Source organism: Erpetoichthys calabaricus, chromosome 18, assembly GCF_900747795.2.
Source record: "Erpetoichthys calabaricus chromosome 18, fErpCal1.3, whole genome shotgun sequence".
In the NCBI taxonomy this organism is placed as follows: domain Eukaryota; kingdom Metazoa; phylum Chordata; class Cladistia; order Polypteriformes; family Polypteridae; genus Erpetoichthys; species Erpetoichthys calabaricus.
The window spans coordinates 4,675,250-4,688,264 of record NC_041411.2 but is presented as its reverse complement, the minus strand read 5'-3'; the positions used below and the strand labels follow the sequence as shown (position 1 = coordinate 4,688,264).

The window sequence follows — 13,015 nt, the reverse complement described above, 5'->3', positions numbered from 1 at the left end:
CATCGGGATTGAAATGGTCGGTTTTAAAATATAAATTCACTCTGTCATCGTCCACCTATTTTAATAATGGTGCCCACACTTTTAAAACAAACACATGTCAAGTGATTTAAATTACAGAACGTTTGATCGACTTACCAAAATGCGGAGAGAGGGCTCGTCCAGAGCGGAGTACCTGTCCAGCGCCGACATCGTAAGCTGTTCCTTCTCACCTCGCGCGCACGGAGAAAAGCGGGACTAACGATGTCTCTCGGTGAACAAACTTGACAATGTGGGGATATCGAGCACGGCTAGAGCTCTAGTAACGCAGCCCGCATCCACAATCCCAGCAATGGAGGTGAGGTGAAGAGAGGTGCGGGCAGTTTCAGGCGCCGCTTCACCGGGACGGAGGGAAAAAGAAACGCGGAGCGTGGCAATACACGAGCCTCCTTCGAAGCGAAGCCCCAAATACGATCGGCTTCACAGCAGAGAATAGCAGCCGTCGAAGCGGTGCCGACTGCACATCCCCCGGGTCTGAGGGAAAGCAAACACCGGATAGTTCAGTCCTGTTTCAATTCACGGTAAAATCGCGTTAAGTAATGAAGTCAAACCAAAATTTGTCGTGACCGAGATTTCCTTGTACCGTAGTTTGCCGCTGTTGTGAAGTGATATTTATACAAAAATCCCACTTTTTTAAAACAGAGGCAGGCTTTGTTGCGGTTACTGCCCACCGGATCACGTTCTCCACATTTTTTCAGAAAGTCAAAGAACAGATTGCTGAGCCTCTCGTCCCACTCGGCGCCCGCACGCTTCGTTTTGGCTTGTGTTTTTTTTTTTTTTTCCTTCGGCCGCTTTCCGCAGTCACCGGGTCCTTGACTGACCTTCTACGCGCGACTCGCACACTCGTTTCAGTAAAGTATTTTTATATTTTCCTTCTTCCCACAACTCTCTTTTTTTTAAGTGTCTCCGGTATTTGCGAGCAACAGACTTCCACAAACAAACTCTGCGTCGCCTTTAAGGACGGGAGCGCGAGCTTCAAATTTTCATGGCTTTCCCCACCACGTGTCATACTTCACCCGGCCCCCTACACTACGTTTGGGGCGTGGTCAAAATTCACAGCTATATTCATTGGACAGTTGTAACCCGTAGGCCCGCCCCCAAAGCAACCGTCGACTTCTGGGAGTTGAAGTCTGCATTGCTCCGGACAGGTGCAGGGATTTTTTTTATTTTCTTGCACGTTTCCTGCAAAATGTCTCCGTTTTTTTTTATCGATGGAAATGAACACCGTATATTTGTTTTGTCAAAATTTCAAAAACGGAAAAGATTTGAGGCAAAGAGACGGCCCAACTGTCCATTTAGGACAACGGCTCAAAAACCTGGTTTAACAAGTCCTTCCAGTACTGAACCCCGCTATAGGGGTGGGGGCGTTGGGGGATGAAATACCCGCTCAGAACACAGCGCGTTGGAACATTCGGTCCACCAAGCTCGTCCGTCCTAATCACATACAGACGTGGGCAAAATTGTTGGTACCCCCTCCAAGAAAAAAAATAGAACCCACGACTGCATCTACAATAACTTGAAGCTGACAGACATAATTGACACCCATCAATCTGTATTCCATATTTAAGACAAATCAGACTTTGCTTTTGAATTCTGCTCCAACAGAACATTTCAAATGACAACAAAAATGGAAATGGCTTGGACAAAAATGACGGGACCCCTAAACTTATATTTTGTTGCACATCCAACTGCAAACAATTGATTCCCGGTGGTCTCCACAGGTGGCTTGACCCCCTCGTCCTGTGCAGTCTGCTCCAGCGGGGTCAGCTTTGAAGAGGGTCTTCTCCAGACTGCACATTTCAGGTGCTTCCATAGATGTTCGGCAGCGTGAGATCAGAAGAGGGAGGTCGTGTTTTACTAACAATATGAGGGAGCAATGGACGGATATGACCAGAGTGGAGCATACGATATTTATAGCGCCCTCCATAACATGTGGGACAATGACACTTGATTTACCTCCACAGCTTGAAATTACAAATCAAACAATTCAGACGTGATTGAAGTGACTTTCATTGAATGGTATTGGTGTACATTTCAGTCATACAACAATTATTTCTACACCCCCCCCCCCCAAACTTAGGGGGGCACTATAATGTTTGGGACACAGCAATGACAGGTCAGTAAAGCCGTTGTCATATTTAGGACTTTGTGGCTTATCCTTTGCATGCAGTGGCCACTTAAGGTCTGAGATTCATAGATGTCACCAGGCTCTGAGGGTCTTCTCTGGTGATGCTCCAATGCAGCCATTTTCAGCTCCTGCTTGCTTTGGGGGGCTTGTCTCCTTCAGTTTTCTCCTCAGCATATTGAAGGCCTGCTCAGTTGGATTGGAATTGGGCGACTGACTCAGCCATTCCAGAATTTTCTGTTTTACCTTGGTTGTGCTGCCCCAGCAGTATGTCTGGCTCATTATCTTGGTGGGTGAAGCGCCATGCAGTGACTTTGGAGGCATCTACTGGGACTTGAGGTGATCACTAGTTTCTAAACACCTCAGAATTCAATGTGTCGCGCTGTCAACAGGTCCATCATCAGTGAAGAGAAGTGTGCCAACCATATGTGCCCAAGCCCCCATGTTTAACAGATGAGGTGGTCTGCTTTGGATCTCGGGCAGTTCCTTGTCGTCTCCACACTTTGCTCTTGTTGTCACTCTGAAGAGGTTCGTCTTTGTCTTGTCTGTCCACAAGACCCTTTCCCAGAATTCTGCAGGTTCTTTGAAGTCCTTTTTCCCCAAACTGTCATCTGGCCATCCCTTATTTTGGTCTCCATCTTGCAGTGTGTCCTCTGTGTTTCTGTTCATGAAGTCTTCTGCTGATAGTCGTCCCTGACACATCCACATCAGCCCCCTGTAGACTATTTCTGGTCTGTCGTACAGGCATTGGGGCTTTTTCTTGACCACAGCAAGGATTCTTCTGTCATCAGTAGTGGGGGTCTTCCTTGGCCTACCAGACCCTTTATGATTACTGAGTGCATTCTTTCTTATGATATTCCAAACAGTAGATTGAGGTCTCGTCTGTCCACCAGCCCTTTTCCCAGAATTCTGCAGGCTGTTTGATGTCCTTTTGCCACAAACTGTCATCTGGCCATCCTGTCTTTGTGGTTTGCACCTTGCAGTGTGGCCTCTGTGTTTGTGTTTATGAAGTCTTCTGTCTCTGACATGTCCACATCGGCCCCCTGAAGACGGGACAGCTTTTTCTTGACCATAGTGAGGATTCTTCTGTCATTGGCAGTGGAGGTCTTCCTTGGCCTACCAGCCCCTTTATGATTCCTGTGCTCGTCCTTCTTCATGATATTCCCAGACGGTTGATTTTGGTCATCCTAAGGCTTTCCCGATGTCTCCAATGATGTTATTCTCGTTTTTCAGCCTCATAATGGCCTCTTTGACTTTCACTGGCACAGCTCTTGTCCTCATGATGACTCCAGGCTGAGGTGTCTTATGAAGCCATGAATCCCACCTGAGGAATCACCAACACCTGTGACGACAATTGGTGCCCTAAAATGAAGGGGGGGATTTAGGGATAGGGGGCCACATTGAAGAAGTATTCTGTGACCAAATTCCCCTCTCCAATGAAAGTCTGCCATGTGCACTGAATTGTTTGATTTGTAGTTTTCAACTTTGGAGCAGAGGAGGGAATCAAGGAAAATGGAACATCATGGGGGGGCCTTGTACATTGTCTCAATTAGGAGACAAAAAAGTCAAAAAAAAAAAAAAGTTTGGGGCAGCCACCCGTATGTTGTTCCCTGGTAGCGGAAAGGGTATCCGTTATGCCACTGACATGCACAGATTTGAGTTCAATATGGAACTGATGGTATGGAGGTAAGATGGCGGCTTTAAAGGCCAGAACAGGAAATGAGGTCATCTAGGGCAGAACCAGAAGGGTCCTCCTCCATAAGCTCGGACCTGGACGTGAAGTCATCAAAAGGGTTGGAACCGGGAGTGACACCATCACAGGGGGACCAGAACCAGAAGTGACATCATTGGGCATGTAAGCAGAAGTGACATCATCACAGGGGCCCAGAAAACAGAAGTGACACCATTGGGCCTGTAACCAGAAGCGACATCATTACAGGGGTCCCTGGAGGTGACATTATTGGGCCTGTAGCCAGAAGTGACGCCATCACAGGGGCCCAGAAAAATGGAAGTGACATCATTAGGCCTGTAACCGGAAGTAACGTCATCACAGGGGCCCCCAGAAGTGACACCATTGGGCCTGTAACCAGAAGCGACATCATTACAGGGGCCCCTGGAGGTGACACTATTGGGCCTGTAACTAGAAGTGACATCATCACCACAGGCACCCCTGGAAGTGACGTCAGTGGGCCTGTAGCCAGAAGTGATGTCATCACAGGGGCCCAGAAAAATGGAAGTGACATCATTAGGCCTGTAACCGGAAGTAACGTCATCACAGGGGCCCCCGGAAGTGACATCATTGGCCCTGTAACCGGAAGTGACGTCCTCACAGTGGCACTGGCAAAACGGAAGTGACATCATTGGGCCTGTAACCGGAAATTACATCATCACAGGGGGCGCCTCCCCTACCCCGACCCCCTCCAAAAAAACGAAAATGACGTCATCACGGGGGGTGGCCGAACTGGAAGTGGCATCATCGGGGTCAGGCGGGATTTCCCGTGAACGGTCTTCAGGAAAGTGAGAGAAAGTGTTAGTGCACTCCGCCACCCCCTGCTCTGGTGTGGAATTACTTTCGTTCAGGCCCTCCAGGTGTCTCCCAAGCGCACGGGTGTGACAACATTTAGAAAACCCCCTGGGCTGGCACCTCAGAGATGTGCTTCTCTTTCAAGCTTGTGTTGTCCATCAGATGGCCACTCCATTTTTTTTTCTTCCAGAATAAACTACAGGAATTACAGAACACACACACACACACACACACACACACACCAGCGGCTTCTTCAAATACATCAGCGGAGTGTAAGGCCATGAGTCAAGAAAAAAAAAAACTGCCTGGAACCCGAAAGCGAGCTTCAGGACGGGAGTTGACACATTCCAAAGATTCCAATAGTCAGCCAACATCGATAAGCCGTCATGGAGTTTGAATGCAATCAGTCAAGTCCTCATGATTGGGTTGACGTTCAAAGACAGAGAAAGAAAAAAGCAAACACAAAAATGAAACTGGCCACTCACGCTTATCGATAAACGGCGGACACGGCGTAGCTCCCAGCATGCTCCGCTGTGCGATTCGCAGCTCGGCTAATGAGTAGTGTGGATCGGCAAAGCTTTTTTAAACAGCAAATAAGCTGCATTCACCGAATGGAAAGTCACGGGGTGGCCCACTTAGACGGACATTTTCTTTTTTGTTCCAAGAGCCTCATGATGCTTTGTCGAGGCCAGTAGCAGCCACATGCGCAGAACGTTCGTACTGCCACAAATCTTGGGGGGTGCCTTAGCTGACTGTAAGAATATTAGGAGTGCTGCCCACCGATATATATATATATAGCCAAGCCACATCTGGTGGTCCACCAACCAAGGTGGGCACAAGTCCTTCCTCTTTTCACATCACTGCCTGCAACAGCACGACATGGTAAATCCAAAGCAAACATCTTAGCTGGGGACATAAGGCAGAGAAATCACAATAAAGTAAAGCTTGGCAACCACCCCATAATACAACCCAACCCAGACATTTGTAAGGTCCTCAGATCCTTCTTGCCCACTCATGGCTGCTGCTGATGAACATCATCTGGTGGTATCAAATCTCCATCCAGACTCTTCTTCATGGAAAGCTCCCAGGTGGTGGAACAAGCTGGAATTTCTGGCCCCCTCACTGTGTTGAAGAAGCATTTGGAGAAGAGAACCTCACGTGTGTCTCCATATATGCAGGAGTTGACCCCCTGGTCAGTCTGTAGGCGAGCTTCAAGGATTTGAGCATCATACATGGAGTGGAGTGACACATGCCAGCGGTGGCTTGGTGACACCTGCCAGTAGAGAGGTGCCATAGTCCGGACCTGGCAAAACCAAAGCATGGAGCAGGAGTTGTGCTGCATACTCTGCCAGATGTGGTCTGATCTTGTGGACATTGCATAGAGTGAATCTGCAAAACCGAAACATCCATAACAATATGGCCCCCTGAAGGACAGTTGGCCGTCCATCATCACCCCAAGGTTGTGTACCCACTTGATGGGTCTAAATGATGCCAAGCTGAACACAGCAATGGAGAGTTAAATAGACGGGTGGGCTGGGATAACAAGGAGGTCCATCTTTACCAACTGTAATATCAGTGAGACATGACAAGATTCTACCGATGCCGTGTGATCCTCTGGAGGGAAGGAGAGGCACAGCACTGACAGGAGAGACCATGGGACTGGAGGAGGAGAGGGCTCAGTGAGGAGGTTGATCTCCACCTGAGGACAGTGGCAGCCATTGGCCGAGTGCCTCCTCCTGCCTTGAACTTCATTTCCTCTCATTAGACTCAGATGTGGCCGCTGAGGTCTCTCACCCAGCAGCTGTCGTTGACATTTCAGGCAGCTCAAGTCCGATATTTGGGCTGCTGTCCATCTCTTAGGACAGTCCATCAACAGTCTTGGGATAAGAACTCTCATTTGTTCAACCTTCTCAATTAAAAAAAAAAAAAAAAATCTAAACTCGTACCGAACTAAATAACTGAATTACCCAAACTCCTGCCACGAGCATGTCTGTGCTGATGAGGAAGGCGTGTTACCATAAACCACAAACGTCCTGCTTCAGTCATCACCAGCCCAAGGGAATAACTTGACTGGCAGTGATACGGGGACACCTGTGCTATGTGGTCGGCCGGGCAGCAGTCAGGGGGGAATTCTGACACCTCACTCTCTGGCCGTTGCCATCTCTGTCGCCCAGGAGTGGGTGGCACTTCACCTCTCGGCTTGTCACTCACTTGCTTTCCTGTTTACGGTAACAAAAAGACACCCCCATGAGGCTGTCAGAAGAGACGGATTTCTTCCAGTGAGTGTGTAATTCCATTCAAGATAACCCTTAACCCCTGGGTGCGCAGCTTAAGACGAGGGATTCCCCGATCGTCTACGGGTCATCGCCTTCTGTGTTGCAGGGTACCAGTGCTGGGATCTGGGAGGGCAAGGACATGAAACAGAAAATGGGCCTGCTCAAGAGTGCCGTGGGAAAATGAGGAATGCATGGAAGTGAAGGGGATGTGAGGGAAGCAGAACAGGGCATCAGCGCAGCACTTCCACAAAGGAGTGACCTTAGCTCATTTAGATTAGCAGTTTGTGTTGAAGGGTGGAATGTTGGAACATCCTAGTGGACTTTTTAAATATTTAAATCATTTTGGGCATGTTAGATAGATAGTGCCTTTCATGTCTATTTGATAGACAGATAGATAGCGTAGTTGGCAGGATTAGATAGATAGATACATAGATAGATTGCATAGTTGGCAGGATTAGATAGCTTGATAGATAGATAGATATGAAAGGAACTATATAATAGATAGATTGATAGCGTAGTTGACAGGATTAGATAGATAGATAGATAGATAGATAGATAGATAGATAGATAGATAGATAGATAGATAGATAGATAGATAGATAGATAGATAGATAGATAGATAGATATGAAAGGAACTATATAATAGATAGATTGATAGCGTAGTTGGCAGGATTAGATAGATAGATACATAGATAGATTGCATAGTTGGCAGGATTAGATAGCTTGATAGATAGATAGATATGAAAGGAACTATATAATAGATAGATTGATAGCGTAGTTGGCAGGATTAGATAGATAGATAGATAGATAGATAGATAGATAGATAGATAGATAGATAGATAGATAGATAGATAGATAGATAGATAGATATGAAAGGCATGACTCCTCTGAGGGCTGGGGAAAAGTATGCAATAACCCACCGAGATGGGGGGGGGGGGGGGCACCGCTCACTTTGTCCTGTTTCTCTTCTGCCCTCACAGCTCCGAGAGACCGCCCAGTAAGGGTATGTAGCCCCGCCCCTTTCAGGCGTTTCACCATAAAAGACACAGAGCCTAAAGAGAGGCGTCATTTGCTGGAAGACCCGAGTAACCCGCATGGCGGAGCATGAAATTAAACTCCAGAGAAGGAGGAAACCCCGGATCAGGAAGCAGCGCATTTGCTCATTTTTTCTTTTTCTTATGTTTTGTTCACTTCGTCTGGTGATGAATAAAAGGAACGGCCCGGTTGGCGTCCCAAAGTTCTGACTGATTCCAGTTTGTCCCTCCACCGCCCAACCACACTAGATAGATAGGAAAGGCGCTATATGATCAATATTGAATTGGGACTTTGATCTCATTGGATTGCACCTTTTTGCAGCAAGCAATTCCTTTTGCCTTTTGGGCTCTACAGAGCTTTCTTTTCTTAGAGCGCATATTTGCAGAATAAATCTTTTATTTTATAAACATTCAGTGTGGCCCTCTGTGTTATTAGCCAGGTTTGATTTTAAATGGTATTTCCCCCTCTAGTGGGCATTTTTGGAACTGCTCAGAACTCCAAACGCTTTACACTCGCTGCTTATTTTTGTATTGGAGAGCATTTTGTAAAAACATATCTTTTTATTTTATTAAGATATTTTGGTTGCCCTCTTGTTTACTAGCTAGGGTTTCCCCCTCTAGTGGAGAGCTCTTCACTCATGGTGGTCACTGTTGTCCCCTAGTCCTGTCACATTGGTTCCCAAAGGTCCCTCAGACTGATGTTTGCTCGATTATGTTGAGGTTTTTTGTAAGTCGCTTTGGATAAAAGGTAAATGTAATGTACGTAGTTAAAAGTGTTTCTTAAAAGGTGGTCTCACTTTCTTTTTTGAGTCACTATGTCGCTGAAGTAAAAAGTGTTGAATGGGTGGACGTGTGCACCTTGAAAATGCTACCACATTGAGCCATTTGTGTTAAAACAGGAGGTCCGTCAAGAGACTCCACACATACCCCCAAAGAGAGGACACAATGCTGGGTCCGTATGAAAAAGACAAAAACGAAGTGAAAATCTCCGGCAAATCAATCAGTCAAAGAATGTAACAACATGAGGTAAGGAATGCTGTGGGCTCAAGTCAAAGCCTCGGCTCCGTCAGTCACATTTCCTTTTAAAGAGGCGTCAGGGACAGTAATGAGGTGCAGCCTGATGCCACTAAGCGGCCCACCGTTGAAAACAGCCAAACAAACCTAAAAATAAACGAGCAGCAGTAACAAGTGTGGAGCAAAGAGTGCAGCAGAACCGCAGAGTGGCGACTTTCAGTACTCGGATGTGAACTCCTGGGTGGTCTTCAGGTCGTCACCCGCCTGGGGCCGGGACTGAAATTGTGACTTTGGGGTCGATATCAGCGTTCGAGCCTCAGTGACAGGTAGCAAAACGGCACAAAGGCAGATAATGGACAACTTCAGAAGCCCCCCGTCATACTCCATCATGCCGAACTACACGCTGCATCCCTCATAACAGCCATGAAGCAATTGGCATCAAAGCAATAAGGATGGGAGTCCCCCATCTGAATTGTCTCAAAGCAATAAGGGTGGGGGTCCCCAGTGAAGTCTCGACTGTCTCAAAGCAATAAGGGATGGGGTCCCCCGTCTGAATTGTCTCAAAGCAATAAGGGTGGCGGTCCCCCTTGAAGTCTCGATTGTCTCAAAGCAATAACGAGACCCCACCGGGGTCCCCCCCTGAAGTCTCAATCGCCACCACTCAGAGGTATGGATTGGGTGATTGGTCCTAATGAGAAGGAGGAGGAGAGGGCCCAGCACCCATCCCTGGGGCACACCAGGCAAGCACTTGAAATTACGTCATCTCTAGGATCTGCCCAAGAAGTAGGACTTAAACTAGAGGGAGGCAAGGAGGACCTGGTGGTTGACCATGATGAGGGCAGAGGAGAGGTCAAGCAGGAGGACGGATGACAGGCGTAGTGTCTCACCAACAACGAGTAGGGTCATCTCGGTGGGAAGGCCCCTCTTGGAGCCTTGGCTTACCAGGAAGGGTCATGCTTAATATGAGGCACCACTGACACCTTGTGACCGCACAGGAGACACGTCATCTGCTGATGTTCTCATTTTACAAACGTGAAACAACTGTAATAGGCCACGCCCATGAAGTGCCATGGCTCCTGCCTTGCACCAAACTGGCATCTGTGGGACTGACTTGGCAGAAGACGAGGACCTCGGGAATGTGGTGAGCGCCCACCCCCCAATGATTACACGCAAGTACGTTACTTTGCTTTGAAGGAATACCAGCCATAGTGAATCCAGAGGTAATTGGCTTGACACGACCAATAGGAACGTGCGATACCCCGAAGGTAAACAATCACGTGAAGCCCCACTGTGGCCATGAACATTTTGCAATCACGTGATGTGGGACGAGATGAATAAGAAACTAAGCCCAGAAACCAAGACAGCAGGTGTGAAATGATCATATTTTAGTATTTGCATTGACACCCTCCTCAGGTGTACTTCCTGCCACGCATCCACCGCTGCCAGGATCAGCTTCAGCCTCCCACAGTTATTTATACTTATTTCAGCCTGTGCTCTCAAACATCTCAATCACTCCGTACAGTACGGTTAACAGCCAGATTCATTAAATCCATGGAATAAGAGAGGGAAACATACGGCACCTCAAGATCTCACTTGGAAGGCTGAATGAACCTCCTTGTGAAAACCTCCACTGAACGGCCCCCCAGGAGGTGAACTCTACACCCTCAGTCCATCCATGATCTTAACATAGTATGCTGGAAGTACCCTTGGAAATGGAAACACAGTGCCGCGTACCACCTCTGCCAGCCGGCCTGTTTTTCTTGTTCTGCACTCCAAGCACCATCGACCACTAATTGCTGGTTAGCTTTCTCAAGCTGACGGAATGAAAACAATCCTGCTAGACAAACGAGAGCGGCTGACGGCAGGCAGATGTGCCGAAACAACTGTGGCTGCTGAGATAAGCTAAAACTCCCGGCAAGCCCAGCCCGGACACCGGGATTAAAATAGCACAGTTCTGGACCCGCCGAAAACCAACCCACCCACCACGGAGTTAGAAAACGATGCACACTCGTGGCACAGGCCAGGGGCACACATGAGGGCAGGAGTGTGCATTCATCGGGCTCTGTAACGGTGAACGGCTCAGTCGCTGGGCTGCTAAAACAGAAATGGAACATCTCCTCATCTTCACGGTACTTTTACTAATGATGTGCTTCATTCTCGAGGCATGCGTTATGTTCATTGTGTTTTGTGGGTGGTTCCTCAGGGGGCGGGGCCACGTGCCCACCACCACAAGGGACTCTCTATCTATCTATTATATGGCGTCTTTCACTTCTATCTATCTGTCTATAATATTGTGCCTTTCACTTCTGTGTATCTATCTGTCATATAGTGCCTTTCACATCTATCTATATATCTATAATATAGTGCCCATCTATCTTATAGTGCCTTTCACTTCTATCTATCTATCTATCTATCTATCTATCTATCTATCTATCTATCTATCTATCTATCTATCATATAGTGCCTTTCATTTCTATCTATCTATCTATCTATCATATAGTGCCATTCATATCTATCTATCTATCATATAGTGCCTTTCACTTCTATCTATCTATTATATAGTGCCTTTCATCTCTATCATTATATAGTGCCTTTCACTTCTATCTATCTGTCTATTATATAGTGCCTTTCACTTCTATCAATCTATCATATAGTGCCTTTCATATCTATCATTATATAGTGCCTTTCACTTTTATCTATCTATCTATCTATTATATAGTGCCTTTCATATCTATCTATCTATCATATAGTGTCTTTCATCTCTATCTATCTATCATATAGTGTTATTCATATCTATCTATCATATAGTGCCTTTCATTTCTATCATTATGTAGTGCCTTTCTATATTCTATCATTATATAGTGCCACATCTATCTATCTATCTATCTATCTATCTATCTATCTATCTATCTATCTATCTATCTATCTATCTATCTATCTATCGTATCCTACCTACTATACTAAAATTCAAATCTCTCTCTAATAATAATACCTTTTATTTCTCTATCATATAGTGCCTTTCATGCCTCTCCAGCTACCTGTCCATCTGTCCCTCACATGCCAGGGGGCTCAGCCACGCACTTTTTCCAGAGTCGGGTTATTATACCCCCGTGGAGTGTCACGTCACTGGGCCAGTGATAAGTGCTGACCTCCTCCTCCGTGGCCACATTGCTCCTCCATGTTGAGTCTCTGGCTCAGCCATCAGATGGCGCCTCTCAGCCTGTGGCTCTCCCTGCCTTCAGCCTCACCAAGTGCTGATTCCACACAAGCGCCCCCCTGTGCACCTGCTGCCCCCACGCCAGGTGACTCGTGTGGTGAACGTTTCCTGAAGGTAAGCTGCTGTGGCTCATTGAGTGCCTTGAACCTCACATATCAAAAGGAGCTCCTTCCTTCATTGATCTCTGCAGTACGCTGGTGGCGTTTCCAAGACGCACTTCCTATCAGCGTTATTAACAAAACAACATTCTGGAAGTGCCACTGAGCCGTCATCATCATCATTCAGAGGACTGCAATTCAACAGAGAGACAAAACGCAATTGTGTTAACAATGGTGTCTGACTGTCGGCTCTCCAGTCGAGTCAAAGTGCAGTCTCCGGTGGTCTCTCATGAGAGGTCAGACCAGGTGAAGCCTTTGTCCCGTCTGATTGCCCAATTGGCGCAATAAACATTTAATATGGGTGCTGACTGGAGTGCTCTGCTTTTTGAGTGTTCATTAATGGCTGTAAAGGCCTCTGACTCTTGTCACCTAAAATACTGGGGACGGACTGCAGGGCCTTCATTGTGTTCCTGATACTGAAAACAAAATTCAAACCATGCCTACCACGCCAGTGGGGCGTGTTTCACACAGCAGGATGAAAATAAGTAAACATTATTTGAAGTCTGCCGTAATTACCATCAATGTTTACTCGGTTATCTGATTTCTTGATCGTTTGGCGAGAGCCTAAATGAAAGAAAGCAACTCTGAATGAGGCAGCGACTGAGTGACACTCAAGCCAGTGCCAACAAGC

General features: G+C 46.9%; 1 protein-coding gene across 3 annotated transcripts in view; it reads right to left on the bottom strand.

The window, feature by feature from the left end:
* Positions 1-13,015, bottom strand: part of smtnb (smoothelin b) — a 144,477-nt gene that overhangs the window by 111,001 nt on the left and 20,461 nt on the right. Inside the window, exon 1 of one of the 3 annotated variants that reach the window (XM_028825392.2) lies at positions 136-1,030. The exons of 1 other annotated variant lie outside the window; for it this stretch is intronic. In XM_028825392.2, the coding sequence (XP_028681225.2) occupies positions 136-189 (54 nt within the window). In that variant the 5' untranslated portion in view covers positions 190-1,030. Of the gene's footprint in view, positions 1-135; positions 1,031-13,015 lie in introns of those variants that run through there. One more of the 3 variants, XM_051921135.1, reaches the window with a different exon arrangement.